Source organism: Zosterops lateralis, assembly GCF_965231275.1.
Source record: "Zosterops lateralis genome assembly, chromosome: 12".
Taxonomy (NCBI): Eukaryota; Metazoa; Chordata; class Aves; order Passeriformes; family Zosteropidae; genus Zosterops; species Zosterops lateralis.
In genome coordinates, this window is record NC_139772.1 from 1,581,498 (window position 1) to 1,594,610 (window position 13,113).

The window sequence follows — 13,113 nt, forward strand, 5'->3', positions numbered from 1 at the left end:
CATGGCAGGGCTCCCTGCACCTGGGAATTGCAGCTCCAGGTGCCAAGGGGCCAGGGCTCCCTGCACCTGGGAATTGCAGCTCCATGTGCCAGGGCTCCAGGGCTCCATGTGCCAGGGCTCCAGGGCTCCCTGCACCTGGGAATTGCAGCTCCATGTGCCAGGGCTCCAGGGTTCCATGCCTCTGGGAATTGCAGCTCCATGCACTGGGGTTGTCAGAACTCCAAGCACAGGGGAATTTGGGCTCCATCCATGGAGTGTCAGGGTGGTCTCGGTGCCTCATGTCCTGGGGAACAGACCTTCATGCCCTGTGGGGCTCAGGGATACCTCCATGTCTGGAGTATCAGACCTCCATGCCCTGGGAATTTGGGGCTCTGTGCAGGGGGATACCAGAGCTCTGTGTGCCCAGGGGGCTGATGCTCCATGCTCCACCACACTGGAGCTCCAAATACCGGGGGGACTGGGGCTCTAAAGCCCTGAGGTACCAGAGCTCCACACTCCAGGGTACTGGAGCTCCAAATACCGGGGGAATGGATGCTCCATGCCCTGAGGCACTGGAGCTCTGTGCACCAGAGGGATGGATGCTTCATGCTCAGAGCTCCACACTGCGGGGTACCGGAGCTCCGCACACCGGTGGAACAGCCCAGACCTCCAAGTCCCAAGGCACGGCAGCTCCTTGCCCCAGGTCCCCGCTGGCCCCGGTACCGCCCCCGGTACCGCCCCTGTCCCTGTCCCGCCCCTGTCCCGCCCCTGTCCCTGTCCCGCCCCTGTCCCGCCCCTGTCCCGCCCTGTCCGCCATGAGCGAGGAGAGGCTGCGCCGGGTCCGCGACCGCGTCCGGCCCTTCCCGGATTTCCCGGAGCCCGGAGTGTTGTTCCGGTGCGAACGGGACGGGAACGGGACGGGATGGGGATGGGATGGGAATGGGATGGGAATGGGAATGGGACGGGCACGGGGGCGAGGATGAGGACGGACCCGGTGATGGGACCAGGGACAAGGATGGGATGGGGAAGGGAAGCAGGACCGAGATTGGAGCCAGAACTGGGATTGGGATGGGAATGGGGCTGGGGATGGCGCCAGGGCTGGAGGCAGGACCAGGGCCCATCCCTGTCCCCACTGCCCATCCCTGTCCCCATCACCCATCCCTGTCCCCACTGCCCATCCCTGTCCCCACTGCCCATCCCTGCCCATCCCTGTCCCCATCACCCGTCCCTGTCCCCGGCAGGAGCCTGCCCTGGGCTCAGCATTTCCCGAGCAGGTCCCTGACTCCCTGCCCTCCCTCCCTGCAGCGATATCAGCCCCTTGCTGAAGGATCCTGTGGCCTTCAGGACCCTGATTGATCTCCTGGAGGACCATGTGAGAGCATCTTTCCCTAAAATCGACTTCATTGCTGGTGAGTGTTGGCTGAACATCCCCGAGGCCGGGGCAGGGCACTGTGGGGTGGCCCTTTGGGAATCTTGTAGCCCTTGGACAGGAAAATCACCACCTGAACATTGGCCTTTGTCATGTTAAACACAAACACCAGGACAGCTGGTCTGATTCCCTGAAATCCTGCTTTGGGATGTGACAGGTGCCCTCTGACACTTCAGTGCCAAATCCGTTGTTAAAAGGAGGGAGCACAGGAAGCCTGCAGTGTCCCCACACTGTCCCCAGGGCAGGCACACCCTGTCCCAGCTGGTTTTTCCTCAGGGAACCTTTCCAGGCCTTGGTGGCCACGACACCTCTGAGCACACCTGGAAAAGTGCTGAGGAAGGCACTGCTTGGGCTGGGACACAGCCCAGGGGTCGAGGAGCACAGAGCAAACCTGCCACAGGTGTTTTGTGATAAGTGAAATCTGCCCAGAGGTTCAGAGTTCCTGTGGCTGGGCTGATACTGGGGGTTTATCTCCAAGGCAAAGGGTCAGAGGGGAGGGAAATGGGCTCTTGGGCCCAGCAGCAGCAGCACAGGGGGAGAACAGGAGTTTGGGCTGTTTTCTACCCCCAGAGGGGCTTGGAGGGCAAATTGCTCCCTGAATGGGAGGATAAAAAGGGGAGGGGTCGTGCCAAGAGCCTCCCCCAGTGAAATGGAGTGATGGAACAATAAGAAAAGGCCTCAAGTTGCACCTGGGAGAGTTTAGGTTGGATATGGGGGAAAATAAATTCACTGAGAGGGTGATCTGGTGTCAGAACAGGCTGCCCAGGGCAGACCATCCCAAAAAATACGTGGATGTGGCACTTGGGGACGTGGCTCAGTTGGATTTGATGGTCTTGGAGGCCTTTTCCAAGGTGGATGGTTGATTCCCTGGTTCCTGCTGTGCCCCCAGGCCTGGACTCCCGTGGGTTCCTCATCGGGCCCCCCCTGGCTCAGAGGTTGGGCATCGGCTTCGTGCCCGTCAGGAAAAAGGGGAAACTCCCCGGCCCCACTGAGTCCATCTCCTACAGCCTGGAGTATGGCAAGGTGAGCCTGGGGAGGAGCAGGGGGGCTAAAACTCCTGGGGAATGGGGAGGGGTCCCACATTGGGTTCTGATGCTGTGGATGATGTGGCACAGCCCCTGAGCCACGGTCACTGTGTTTGGTGCCGTGCCCTGGTCCCTGTGAGGGTGTTGGTGCTCTGGCTCGGTGCTAAATGGCTTTCTTTGGCTTGAATTCAGGGGCATGGCCACGGAGAGTGTTCCCCACCCTGGCAGTGAGTGCTGTAAGTCAGAGCCTTCCTGCATGGCTTCCCAGCATCCCAAATAACCCCGTGGCTGCTCCCAGGACTCGGCATCAATCCGTGCTACCCCCACTAGGAACTAACAGCAGCACAACCCCCAAAGCCAGGCCTAAGCCATGAGGGTTGTTTGGGCCAACCAGGCTTCTGTGACACATCCCAACAGGTGCCAGTTTGGATCTGGCTCCAGGCAGAGCTCCCCAGTGCGTGGCAGGAGATTTTTCCTCACTGGGATAAAATTCCACCAATAAGTCACAGGCTGAAAGTTCAGGATCTTGGCGTGCCAGAGGGTTGGCCCAGCAATCCCCTCCCTGCTCTGTGTTCCTGTGGTGCTCCCCTGTAGATGGAATTTGTGGGGATTTTGGGGGTTTTAGGTGCTGAGGACTTGTCTGTGTTCCAGCAGCTCGTGAGGGGTTTCTCTCCAAGGCCAGGCTAAAGCAAAGCTGCTCTTTGCTCCCTGCAGGCTGAGCTGGAAATCCAGAGCGATGCTGTGGAGCCGGGACAGAAGGTGGTGATTGTGGATGACCTGCTGGCCACTGGAGGTGAGGGCAGCACACCTGTGACCTGTGTGCAGCTCTGTCCATGGCTGGGCTGGGTAAATCAAATCCCACCCACTCCCACCCCTGCCATGGGCTCTAAACCCCCTCCAGCCTGGCCTTGGACACTCCCAGGGGTGTCCACTCCTCCCTGCTCCTGTTGGCAGCAGCAGGGGTGGCTGTGGGGCTGGAAGCTGTCCCTGCACTGAGGATGTTTCTCCTCACAGGTACCATGTGTGCTGCCTGCGAGCTGCTCAAGAGGCTGAAGGCTGAGATCCTGGAGTGCCTGGTGATCATAGAGTTAAAAGCCCTGAAAGGGTCAGAGAAGCTCAATTCCATCCCTTTCTACTCCCTGCTGCAGTATGACTGAGGAGGAGCGGGGAGAAGGGAGCACTGGGAACAAATTTGGGGCTTTATTTAGTGACTCTGGGTGTCACAAGGGGGTGGGCAAGGGGGTTAAACACAGCTTTTGAGCATGGCCAGATGCTCTTCAATCCTAAATTTCCCAAGCACTTGTGTTGAGTGTAATGATCCCTTTTGGAGTTCATCCTTTTGAGAAGGAACAGGCTGATGGTTTGGAGGGGATGGAGACCAGGATGAAGCTTCACTGAATCTGTGGGTTTTAGGAGACTAAAGTGACCAGATTGCTGCTGAGACAGGAGGGCTCTGACAGGCCACCAGCATTCCCTGAGCTGGGCCTGTCACCCTCCAAGGATCCTGCTAAAAAAATTCCCAAAGAAACACAGGAGACGGGCAAAAAGCAATTATTTCTGTGAGGGACAAATCCTGCTGTATCTGACCTCAGGGGACGGTCTGGATGCTCTGTGCTGTCACTCCCACCAGAACAAGTTGCTCTTACACCAGGGCTGTGCTTGTTGAGGAGAAAGAAGTGCCTGCTGTGTCCTTAAATCAGGCTGGTGCTGCTGTGGATGAGCTCAGTCAGCGTTTTCCTTCCCTGGGGACCACAGGCACCTTTTGTTGAGCACTAATTCCCCATTTCCTGCACCACATCCCCTCCCTGTGCTGCTGCTTTTCCCTCTGCTGGGCTGCTCTGAGCCATCAGGCTGCTGCCACTTCAGAGCCTGCCCTTGCTGGGGGTTTTGGTGCCAGGTGAGGCCACAGGAAAGGTGCTGCAGTGGTCTCAGGTGTGTGATGATGATGATGGGGGCTGGAGATGCTCCCTCCAGCACGGTTCAGTTTGGTCACAGCTCAATCCCCCTGTGCCAAAACTTCCCAAAGCCTGAAAAACATCAGGGACTGTGTCCCTGGCCCAGCAGGGACTGGACTCACGGATAAAATAAATATTGATGTGTTTTTGTTTCCTAAACTGTCTCAGAGCTGTTCTTGCCGTGGCTGAAGCTGTTAATGACCCTTGGGAGTGTCTCCCTGCAGCCCCAGGTGGGCAGGGGAGGCTCTGGGCTGAGCTCTCCCTTATCCCCCAAAAGCCTGGAATTGTTTTCCAGGGAGGTTTTGGGTACCTTTTCTTTACTTTGCACCAACCTCTGGCTGGAGGGGCTTGGTCAGCTCAGCTCCCCTTCCCCATCCAGCACCTGGGGCCACCTCCCACCCAGCCCTTCTATTTGGAAGGATTATTCCAGTTATTTTCATCCCTGTTTCCTGAGAAGCCACTTCAGGGCTCACACAACTCCCTGGGGACCAGCAGGGCACTTGGGGAGCCAGGGGAGGCACCACCTCACAGCCTTGGCACCAGCAGAGGGTCCCTGCTGTGGGGGGAGAAGGGAAAATCAATTCCACCCCAAAGAGCCATGGAAAGCAGCTGCGTGCCGGGGAAGCAGCGTCAGCCCTGCCAGTGCCAGCAGGTGACATCAGGGAACAAAGTGGGGACACTGCCTGGGCTGCCAGCAGCCCCTGATGTCATTTGCTTGGAGGAATGAGGCTGGGCAGGGGTGGATTCCAGGTGGGAGAAGGGTTTTTATCCCGAGGAGCAGAACGGGAGCTCGCTGGGAGCTCTCCTGGGATGAGTGTGGCTGCCAGGCTGCTGATTCCAGCTCCTTTCCAATCCTGGTTAACTCCAGCTGCTGAAATCCAGCTCCTTTCCACCACAGTGAGGTCTCTGAGTGTGGCTGAGAGTCCAGCCTGCCTCAGGAACCCCCAGACTCACCCACAACCTCACAGGCAGCCCCTGGGTTGGGTTTATTTCCTTCTCCTCCTCCCTGGAAATGGGGCACAGCAGGGCTGGGCTGCACAGGCCTGGAGGAGGAAGAGGAGGAGGAGGAGGAAGGCCTGGAGGAGCCTCAGGATGTGCTGTGGGATCTCAGATGCTGCCAGACTCCAGCCCAGCACTTACAGGGGAGGAATCTGCCCAGGACCAGCACGGGATAAAGGATGAGGGAGTCACCTTTCCCTGCAGGTCCCAGCTCCAGGCCTGGGGAGCAGCAGTGTGGGGTGGGTGTGAGGTGTGTGTGACGTGGCCCTGGGCAGCTCCCACCCCTCCCCTGTGCCCACACTGCCCCAGCCCAGGCGTGGTGCCAGCCCAGCACCTCTGCAGCCATCCTCACCCTCTTTGTCCCTCTTCCCGAGCCACTTCAGCAGAGTGGCCTGGGGATTTCCCCTGGGGAAAAAAACAAACTCATGGATTCCTCAGCCCTGCCTGCCCCTGTCCCTGCAGGAGCTGCTCCCCCGGCCCCATTTACAAAAGCTGCATTCAGCTCCCTGCAAACCCACGCTCACTTTTTCCAGTGAGTCTTTCTCCAGGAGCTGGATGAGGACCCAGCCCTTCCCGGCGCCAATTGCCATGGAGAACCACGAGACAGGCAGCGAGGAAGAGCACTGGGTTAACACAAGTCAACTATATTTAAAACATTTAATACAAATATGTTTTGACAAGTCCTGCAGTTGTTTCCAGCGAGGACTGGAAGATGCGTTTTTCCCTCCCTTAAAAACAGAACGAGGCCCGAAGCTCCAAAAACATCAATCTGTGACTTTTTCTCTCGCTCCTTCCTGCTTTGTCAACCCTCTCAGCCTGCCCTGTGCTGCCTCAACCCACCCAGGACCCAGTTAATGGAAGAAACATCCAAAACTGAACCTTCAGGAGAACACAGGAAAAGAGAGGAAAGGGTTCCTCAGGTTAAGGTTGCTTTCATCATCACCCCAGGACTCAGGGACTAGGAGACCTACAATCCTCATGGATCCCACTACAGGAATTAGTTAAATTAAGGCGTTTTGCTCTTCCTCAGCCACCCCAGAGGATGAGCCTTCCTCCAGCCCACCCCAGAACCAGGAACACTGTCGGGATTTGCTACATTTCCAGGAGATTGCACAGAAAAAAACCCCAAAAACTCAACCCTTGAGGGGCTCAGAGAGCTCCAGCCTCCTTGGCCGCCTTGTTGAGCCTCTCGGTGACGAGGCCCAGGTCCTTCTCTTTGTCCAGCTTGACGTAGGTGTCCGTCCTGAGGGCGTGGATGGCCACCCAGGCTGGGAGCAGCTCCGCCAGGAGCCGCACGTGTTTCTCCATCTCGCCTGTGGTGAGGAGCAATGGGGTCAGCAATGGGGGTCAGCAATGGGGGTCAGCAATGGGGTCAGCAGTGGGGTCAGCTTTGGGTCAGCAGTGGGGTCAGCTTTGGGTCAGCAGTGGGGTCAGCGACGGGGTCAGCAATGGGGTCAGTGCTCGCCTCCCCTCCCTCCCCCCAGATTCCCCCCCAGAATTCCTACCGGGCGCTGCCAGCTCGGGGCAGCTGTCGGCCAGGCGGGCACAGAGCAGCTCCATGGGCAGCGCCGGTTTCTTCTCGGCCACGAAGAGGCCGCGCAGGACCCGGGCCAGGGCGGGGAGCCGGGCCAGCCGCGCCGCCCGCTCCTCCTGCCCCGCGTCCCGCGTCAGCAGCGCCTGCAGCCGCCGCGCCTCCTTCGCACGGACCTGCACAGGGACACCTGTGTGAGCCCCCCTGGAGGGGATGGATGGGTTTGGTGGGCACAGGGAGTGTCCCCCCCAAGCTCTGTGTTTGGGCCAGGGCAGGGTGACTCACGCGGTCCAGCAGCTCCTGGGAGACCCCTTTGAGCGCGCTGGAGGTGCTGGCAGGGCTTGTTGGGGTTTTGGGAGGCGTCATCGGTTCCCCCGCACCGGCTTCGGCTGTTCTCAGGGCCAGGTTGGCAAGAGCTTTTTCCATCTGCTCATGTGGAAGAGGGAGGAGGGGTTGGGTTACAGTTCGGGCTGGAGGAAGGAGAAGTTTCCCCTCTGCCGCCCCCGCTGTCACCAGGCAGTGCAGGGATCCCAGCCCAGGGATCCTGATCCATCCTGCACTGACTTTGAGGTGCTTCATGGAATCATGCAACGCTCTGGGTGGGAAGGAACCTGAAAGCTTTTCTCATTTGCAGCCCCCTGCCACAGGTAGGGACACCTCCCACTATCCCAGGTGGCTCCAAGCCCTGTCCAGCCTGGCCTTGGACACTTCCAGAGATCCAGGGGCAGCCACAGCTTCTCTGGGCACCTTGTGCCATGGCCTCAGCACCCTCCCAGGGAGGAATTCCTTCCCAATATCCCATCTAACCCTGCCCCCTCTGCCACTCACACCTTCCCATAAGTGGCAGACAGAGCCAACCCCTGTCCCTGCCTCACCTTGGGGCTCAGCATCCCCCGGGCCGTGCTCAGCACCTCCTGGGCTGTGCTCAGCCTGTCCTCCTGTGGTGGCCGTGGCAGCTCTGCGGGGCTGATGTCCGGCACCTCGTCCACGTTGAAACGGGGATGCCAGCGGGTCAGCTTCTCCTCTGGCACCACCATGGGAGGGCTGAGGGCAGCCAGGAACGCCTGGAAAGGGCGAGAGCTGTGTCACAACACCAGGAATGGAGAGGCAGCCACTGCCCTGCGCTCCCAGCACAGCAGCAAATTCAGAGCCTGTCTCCAAGAGGCACCTCCGTGTCCTTCAGCCTGGATGGCACCAGTGACAAGCCCAGGGCCCGGAGCAGGGGGTGCCCTCACTGACCTTGTGGTGCTCCCTGACGATGTTGACCAGGTTGCGGTGGAATTCCCTGCGGCGTTCCAGCAGCCGCGACACCGACAGGTGCGGGCGCCCGTCCACCTTCTCCTCTGCAGGGAGGGACACGAGTGTCACCCACAGCACCACCCCAGAGGGCCACAAACCACGGGAGCCTCGGGAAGTGTGGGATCAGAGCCCTGCCATGGAGCTGAGTCACTGCCAGGACATTCTCCCGCTTGTCCCAAACCTGTTTCCTACTTCCAACAAGTTCTGTTTAATGGACCAAGCAGAGAGCATCCCTGTGGATTCAGGGACCACCCAGCACTGAGTGTACCCCACCTCTGGGGCACCCCAAAACTCTCCATACCTTCTCCCAGCAGCGGCTCCAGCGTGAGCTGATACTCAGATTTCTTCCCATCGCTGCTGAAGGTGGGGACGTTCTTCTCCTGGCGCAGCCGGTACGAGCCGGGATACACGGCCTTGATCTGCCCCAGGTGCCGCTCCTCGAACTGCCTGTGACAGCACCGCAGAGCTTGGGGACCTTCAGAGTCACCAGCCCCAAGAGCTTCAGCTGGGACCCTGAAATAGGCCTCTAGGACCCCAAAATAGGCTGCTGGGACCCCAAAATGGGCAGTTGGGACCCTAAAATGGGCTGCTGGGACTCAAAAGGGGCTGCTGGGATCCCAAAACGGGCCTTTGGGACCACAAAACGGGCCACTGGGACCCCAAAAAGGGCCACTCCACCTCTGCCAACGCACCTGCGCATCATGTCCTGCACGCTCCGCTTGACCTTGGCGAAGGTGACGGTCTCGGCGCGGTTGAAGAGCATCCCGGTGACGGTGTCCACGCTGCGGAACATCTCCGCCAGCACACGGAACTTGTAGGGCAGCGTCAGCCCCGGGGGCAGGTCCTGGGCCAGCGTGTGGAAACGCTGGTAGGCCGGGGGCTTCTCGCTGTGGGGCAGGGCAGGACAGGGGTCAGGGTCCTGCTGCTGGCAGTGCCCACCTCCCATCCCATCCCAAACCCTTTCTCTGGGTAGGAATTGTGGTCGTGTCACCAGTGTCATGATGCTCAGAGCCCTCACACCCCCACAAAACCACTTTAGAGCTGTGGCAGCTCCTGGGACACCCCTCAAATCTCTCCTGCAGCTGCTCCTCACCTGGTTTCTCCCTCAGGAGCTGCCACCTGGGTGTCTTTGGCTGGCTGTGCTCCCTCTGTGGCTCCACTCCCCGCTCTCCTCTGCCGGACACGCAGCTCCAGCTGCTTCACCTGCTCCAGGCGGCCCCGCAGGTCACTGCTGGTCCCGCTGGGGACAGGGGACACCTGGCCCGGCACCTTCATCCTCTGCAGGCGGCCCCGCAGCTGGGCCACGTCCTCCTGGGCAGGGAGGGGACACGGGGGGGTCAGGGTGGGACACACAGCACTGAACCCACCCACAGCGGGAGCTGAGCTGGGATCAGCCCGTACCCGCTGCAGGCGCCTCGATGTCCCCAGGGCTGGCTTTGTCCCCGTGTCCTGCCCACGGCCAGGGGAGCTGCTGGTGCTGGTGGCTGGAGGGGACACGGCTGTGTCCTGGGAAAGGGGTGTTGGGGGTCGAGGAGTGGCCAGAGGTGAGGAGCTGGTGGCCTGCAAGAGAAAGGAGAGTTAGGGGGAATTCATCTGCCTGGATCCCTTCCCCTGTGACCCCCCAGAGTCTTGCACGGGGAGGGAGGGGGAGCCATGGAGGGGTCTGCAATGGGGGCAGAGGGGCTGAAGGGGGCGAGTTTTGGGGGTCGGGCCCTTAGGGCAGGGCTAAGTCCCGGCAAGGGGGGGAATGTGCATCAGGAGAAGGAGGGGGCGAGTTTTGGGGGTCCTGCACTGGCAAAAGGGGTCGCACACTAGCGGGGGTGTTGTTTTATGGTTCCACACCCACCCATTCACTCCCCCCAGCCCTTCTCCTCCCCCATCCCATCTCAGGGCCGCATCCCCGAGGAAGCAGCGCATCCCCCACCCCACCATCTCCCTACCGCTCCCGGGGACCCCGGCTCCGCATCCCGGGGCAGCTCCAGCCTCTTCCGCGCCGACTTCTCGCTGGGTCCCCGGAGCCGGGCCCCGACCGGCGACTCCGCTTCCATCTCCCGGCGGCTCCGCTTCCTCCCCGCCAGGCCCCGCAGGGCCGGGGAGCCCCCGCGGGCCGGGGTGTGCGGGGAGCCGGGCAGCGAGGGGGCGCTGAGCCCCGCCGGGGCAGCACCATCCTTCTCCTTCTCCTCCTCCCGCTGCACCGGGGGACCGCTGGCCTTGAGCTGGCGGCCGCCGCTGCGTTTGGCCGGGACTCCGGTGGTCGCTTTTGTCTGGCCGAAGAAGTCGGTGAGGCGGAGCTGGGCCATGGCGGCGGTCCCGGTCCCGGTCCCTGTCCCGGTTCTGATCCCGATCCCACTCCCGGGAACACGTGGGGCCGGTCCCGCGCGTTTCTCTCTTGGCGGGAGCCCGCGCGCGCCAAAGCCCCGCCCACCGGGGGGCGGGCAGAGGTCACGTGAGCCCGGTTTGGCGCCACTCGGCTCTTAAAGGGGCCGCGTCCCCCGGAACGGGGCTGCACGTGGGGTCTGGGGGGGGAGGTGGGACACCTCCGGAACGGTATTGTTGGGTCAGGGACCGGCTGATGCTCCATGGGCAGAGGTGGAAGTTGTCCACTCCAGCTGGGGCTGGTGGGGGAAAAGGAGGGAATTTCCACCTGGAATGGTGCTGGTGGTCACCCCCTTCCGCCTGCTCTTCCCAGTGCAGGCCAAGCCCTGAGTGGCTTCCACTGAGAGTTCCATGGTGGCACCGAGACCTTCCAGGGTCCAGCCGTGGGAAGAAGGGGCTGCCCATTCCCCTGCCCCATGCCCTGCCCCATTCCCCCGCCGCATTCCCCCTGCCCCATTCCCTGCCCCATTCCCCCTGCCCCATTCCCCTGCCCCATTCCCTGCCCCATTCCCCCTGCCCCATTCCCCCTGCCCCATTCCCCCTGCCCCATTCCCTGCCCCATTCCCCCTGCCCCATTCCCCCTGCCCCATTCCCCCTGCCCCATTCCCCCTGCCCCATTCCCTGCCTCATCCCCCCTGCCCCATTCCCCCTGCCCCATCCCCCCTGCCCCATCCCCCCTGCCCCATTCCCCCTGCCCCATCCCCCCTGCCCCATCCCCCTGTCCCATTCCCCCTGCCCCATTCCCCCTGCCCCATTCCCCCTGTCCCATTCCCCCTGTCCCATCCCCCCTGCCCCATTCCCCCTGTCCCATTCCCCCTGCCCCATTCCCCCTGTCCCATTCCCCCTGTCCCATCCCCCCTGCCCCATTCCCCCTGTCCCATTCCCCCTGCCCCATTCCCCCTGTCCCATTCCCCCTGTCCCATTCCCCCTGCCCCATTCCCCCTGTCCCATTCCCCCTGTCCCATTCCCCCTGCCCCATTCCCCATTCCCTGCCCTGTGCTGTTGGCAGTGCCCGGAGCTGGGAGAGGCCTCTGGCCCATCCCTGCCAGACCAGGCACTCAGGCCGTGCCCGCAGCACTTTATGGAGCCTCACGGGTCTCCCTCATCCCTCGTAAAAACCTTCGTGAGGCCGGCAAAGTGCAGCAGGGCCGGATCCAGGCGCAGGGCAGGGCTCTGGGGTGCCATTCCAAGTGCCCATTTGCTTCCACAGCCTCCATTCCCATCCAGTTTTCAGGGCTGGGTTGGCAGCTCAGGGCTGGTCTGGGTCCCTGTGCCACCCTTTCCTGGATCTCAGGTGTTGGCAGGGGTAATTCCTATATCCACATCTCGTATTTAATGCTGAACCTCGTGTCTTTGTAATGACAATGTTTAATTTCCAGGAGCAGATCCCTCTGGATCCCGGTGACGAGGGTGGATGCAGCTGAGTCCCCGTGATAAGGATGATCCCACCAGGGGTTGTGCCTGCCAAACCCACGGACAGACACATTGGGGAGCTGTCAGGCCCATCCTGGTTTGTGGGTTATGGGGTGCCTGGATGGCTGGGCACATTTGGGGTGGGGAAAAGAGGCCCTAAAATTCTGGAGGGAGCCCAAAGGAGAGTGGGGAGCAGCCTGGCAGTTTATGAACCGTGTTGGGAAAACAAAGGGCAGCGAAGCCAAGGAATGTGGAGAATTTCACGGGCCGGTGGTTCCTGTGAGAGGAACCTGGTGGTTACAGCACTGCCCCAGGTGTCACCAGCTGTGCCTGGGATTCCCACCGGGATTCGGCTTGGGATGAGGGACTGAGCACAGCCCAGCTCCAGATGTGACCCCAACTCCTCCACACCTGGGCTCCCAATTCCATGGGGATGTGGGTCTGCAGTGGGCACTGAATTCTGGGAGGGAACGTGGGGCTGTGGATCCAACTCCAGGGATCACAAACCCAGCTGCAGGAACAGGGGATGGAGTTTCCCAGCTCCAGGGATCACAGACCCAGCTCCAGGGATACAGCACCCAGCTCAGGGAACATGGGGTGACTCCCCAATGCCAGGGGCACAGCACAGCTCAGGGAACATGGGATAACTCCCCAGCTCCAGGGATAACAGCACCCAGCCCCAGGAACACAGGTGACTCCCCAGTGCTAGGGGCACAGCACCCAGCTCCAGGAACACAGCACCCAGCTCAGGGAACATGGGATGGTTCCCCAGCTCCAAGGGCACAGCACCCAGCTCAGGGAACATGGGATGATTTCCCCAGTGCCAGGGGCACAGCACCCAACTCCAGGAACAGGAGATGACACCCCAGCTCCAGGGACACAGCACCCAGCTCCAGGAGCATGGGGTGACTCCCCAATGCCAGGGATACAGCACCCAGCTCCAGGAATAGGGGATGATTTCCCAATGCCAGGGACACAGCACCCGGCTCCAGGGACAAGGGGTGACTCCCCAGTCCAAGGGATAACAGACCCAGCTCCAGGAGCACAGGATGGTTCCCCAGCTCTAGGGATGGTTCCCCAGCTCCAGGGGCACAGGATGGTTCCCCA

At 61.2% G+C, this 13,113-nt stretch overlaps 2 protein-coding genes across 2 annotated transcripts; one reads left to right on the forward strand and one right to left on the reverse strand.

Moving 5' to 3' along the window:
* The first annotated feature begins 792 nt into the window (after positions 1–792).
* APRT (adenine phosphoribosyltransferase) lies at positions 793–4,531 on the forward strand. Its single transcript, XM_083870061.1, has 5 exons — positions 793–874; positions 1,285–1,388; positions 2,298–2,431; positions 3,148–3,226; positions 3,448–4,531. Exons 1-5 carry the CDS (start codon positions 795–797, stop codon positions 3,588–3,590), a joined length of 540 nt encoding a protein of 179 aa, XP_083726187.1. The 5' UTR covers positions 793–794; the 3' UTR covers positions 3,591–4,531.
* A 1,532-nt stretch (positions 4,532–6,063) lies between these two features.
* On the reverse strand, positions 6,064–10,517 carry CDT1 (chromatin licensing and DNA replication factor 1; the record flags this gene model as incomplete). The annotated part of the gene is made up of 10 exons (XM_083869940.1): positions 6,064–6,700; positions 6,893–7,094; positions 7,204–7,344; positions 7,794–7,982; positions 8,158–8,261; positions 8,519–8,664; positions 8,910–9,104; positions 9,311–9,528; positions 9,619–9,777; positions 10,158–10,517. 10 exons carry the CDS (start codon positions 10,515–10,517, stop codon positions 6,537–6,539), a joined length of 1,878 nt encoding a protein of 625 aa, XP_083726066.1. The 3' UTR covers positions 6,064–6,536.
* Positions 10,518–13,113: the final 2,596 nt, after the last annotated feature.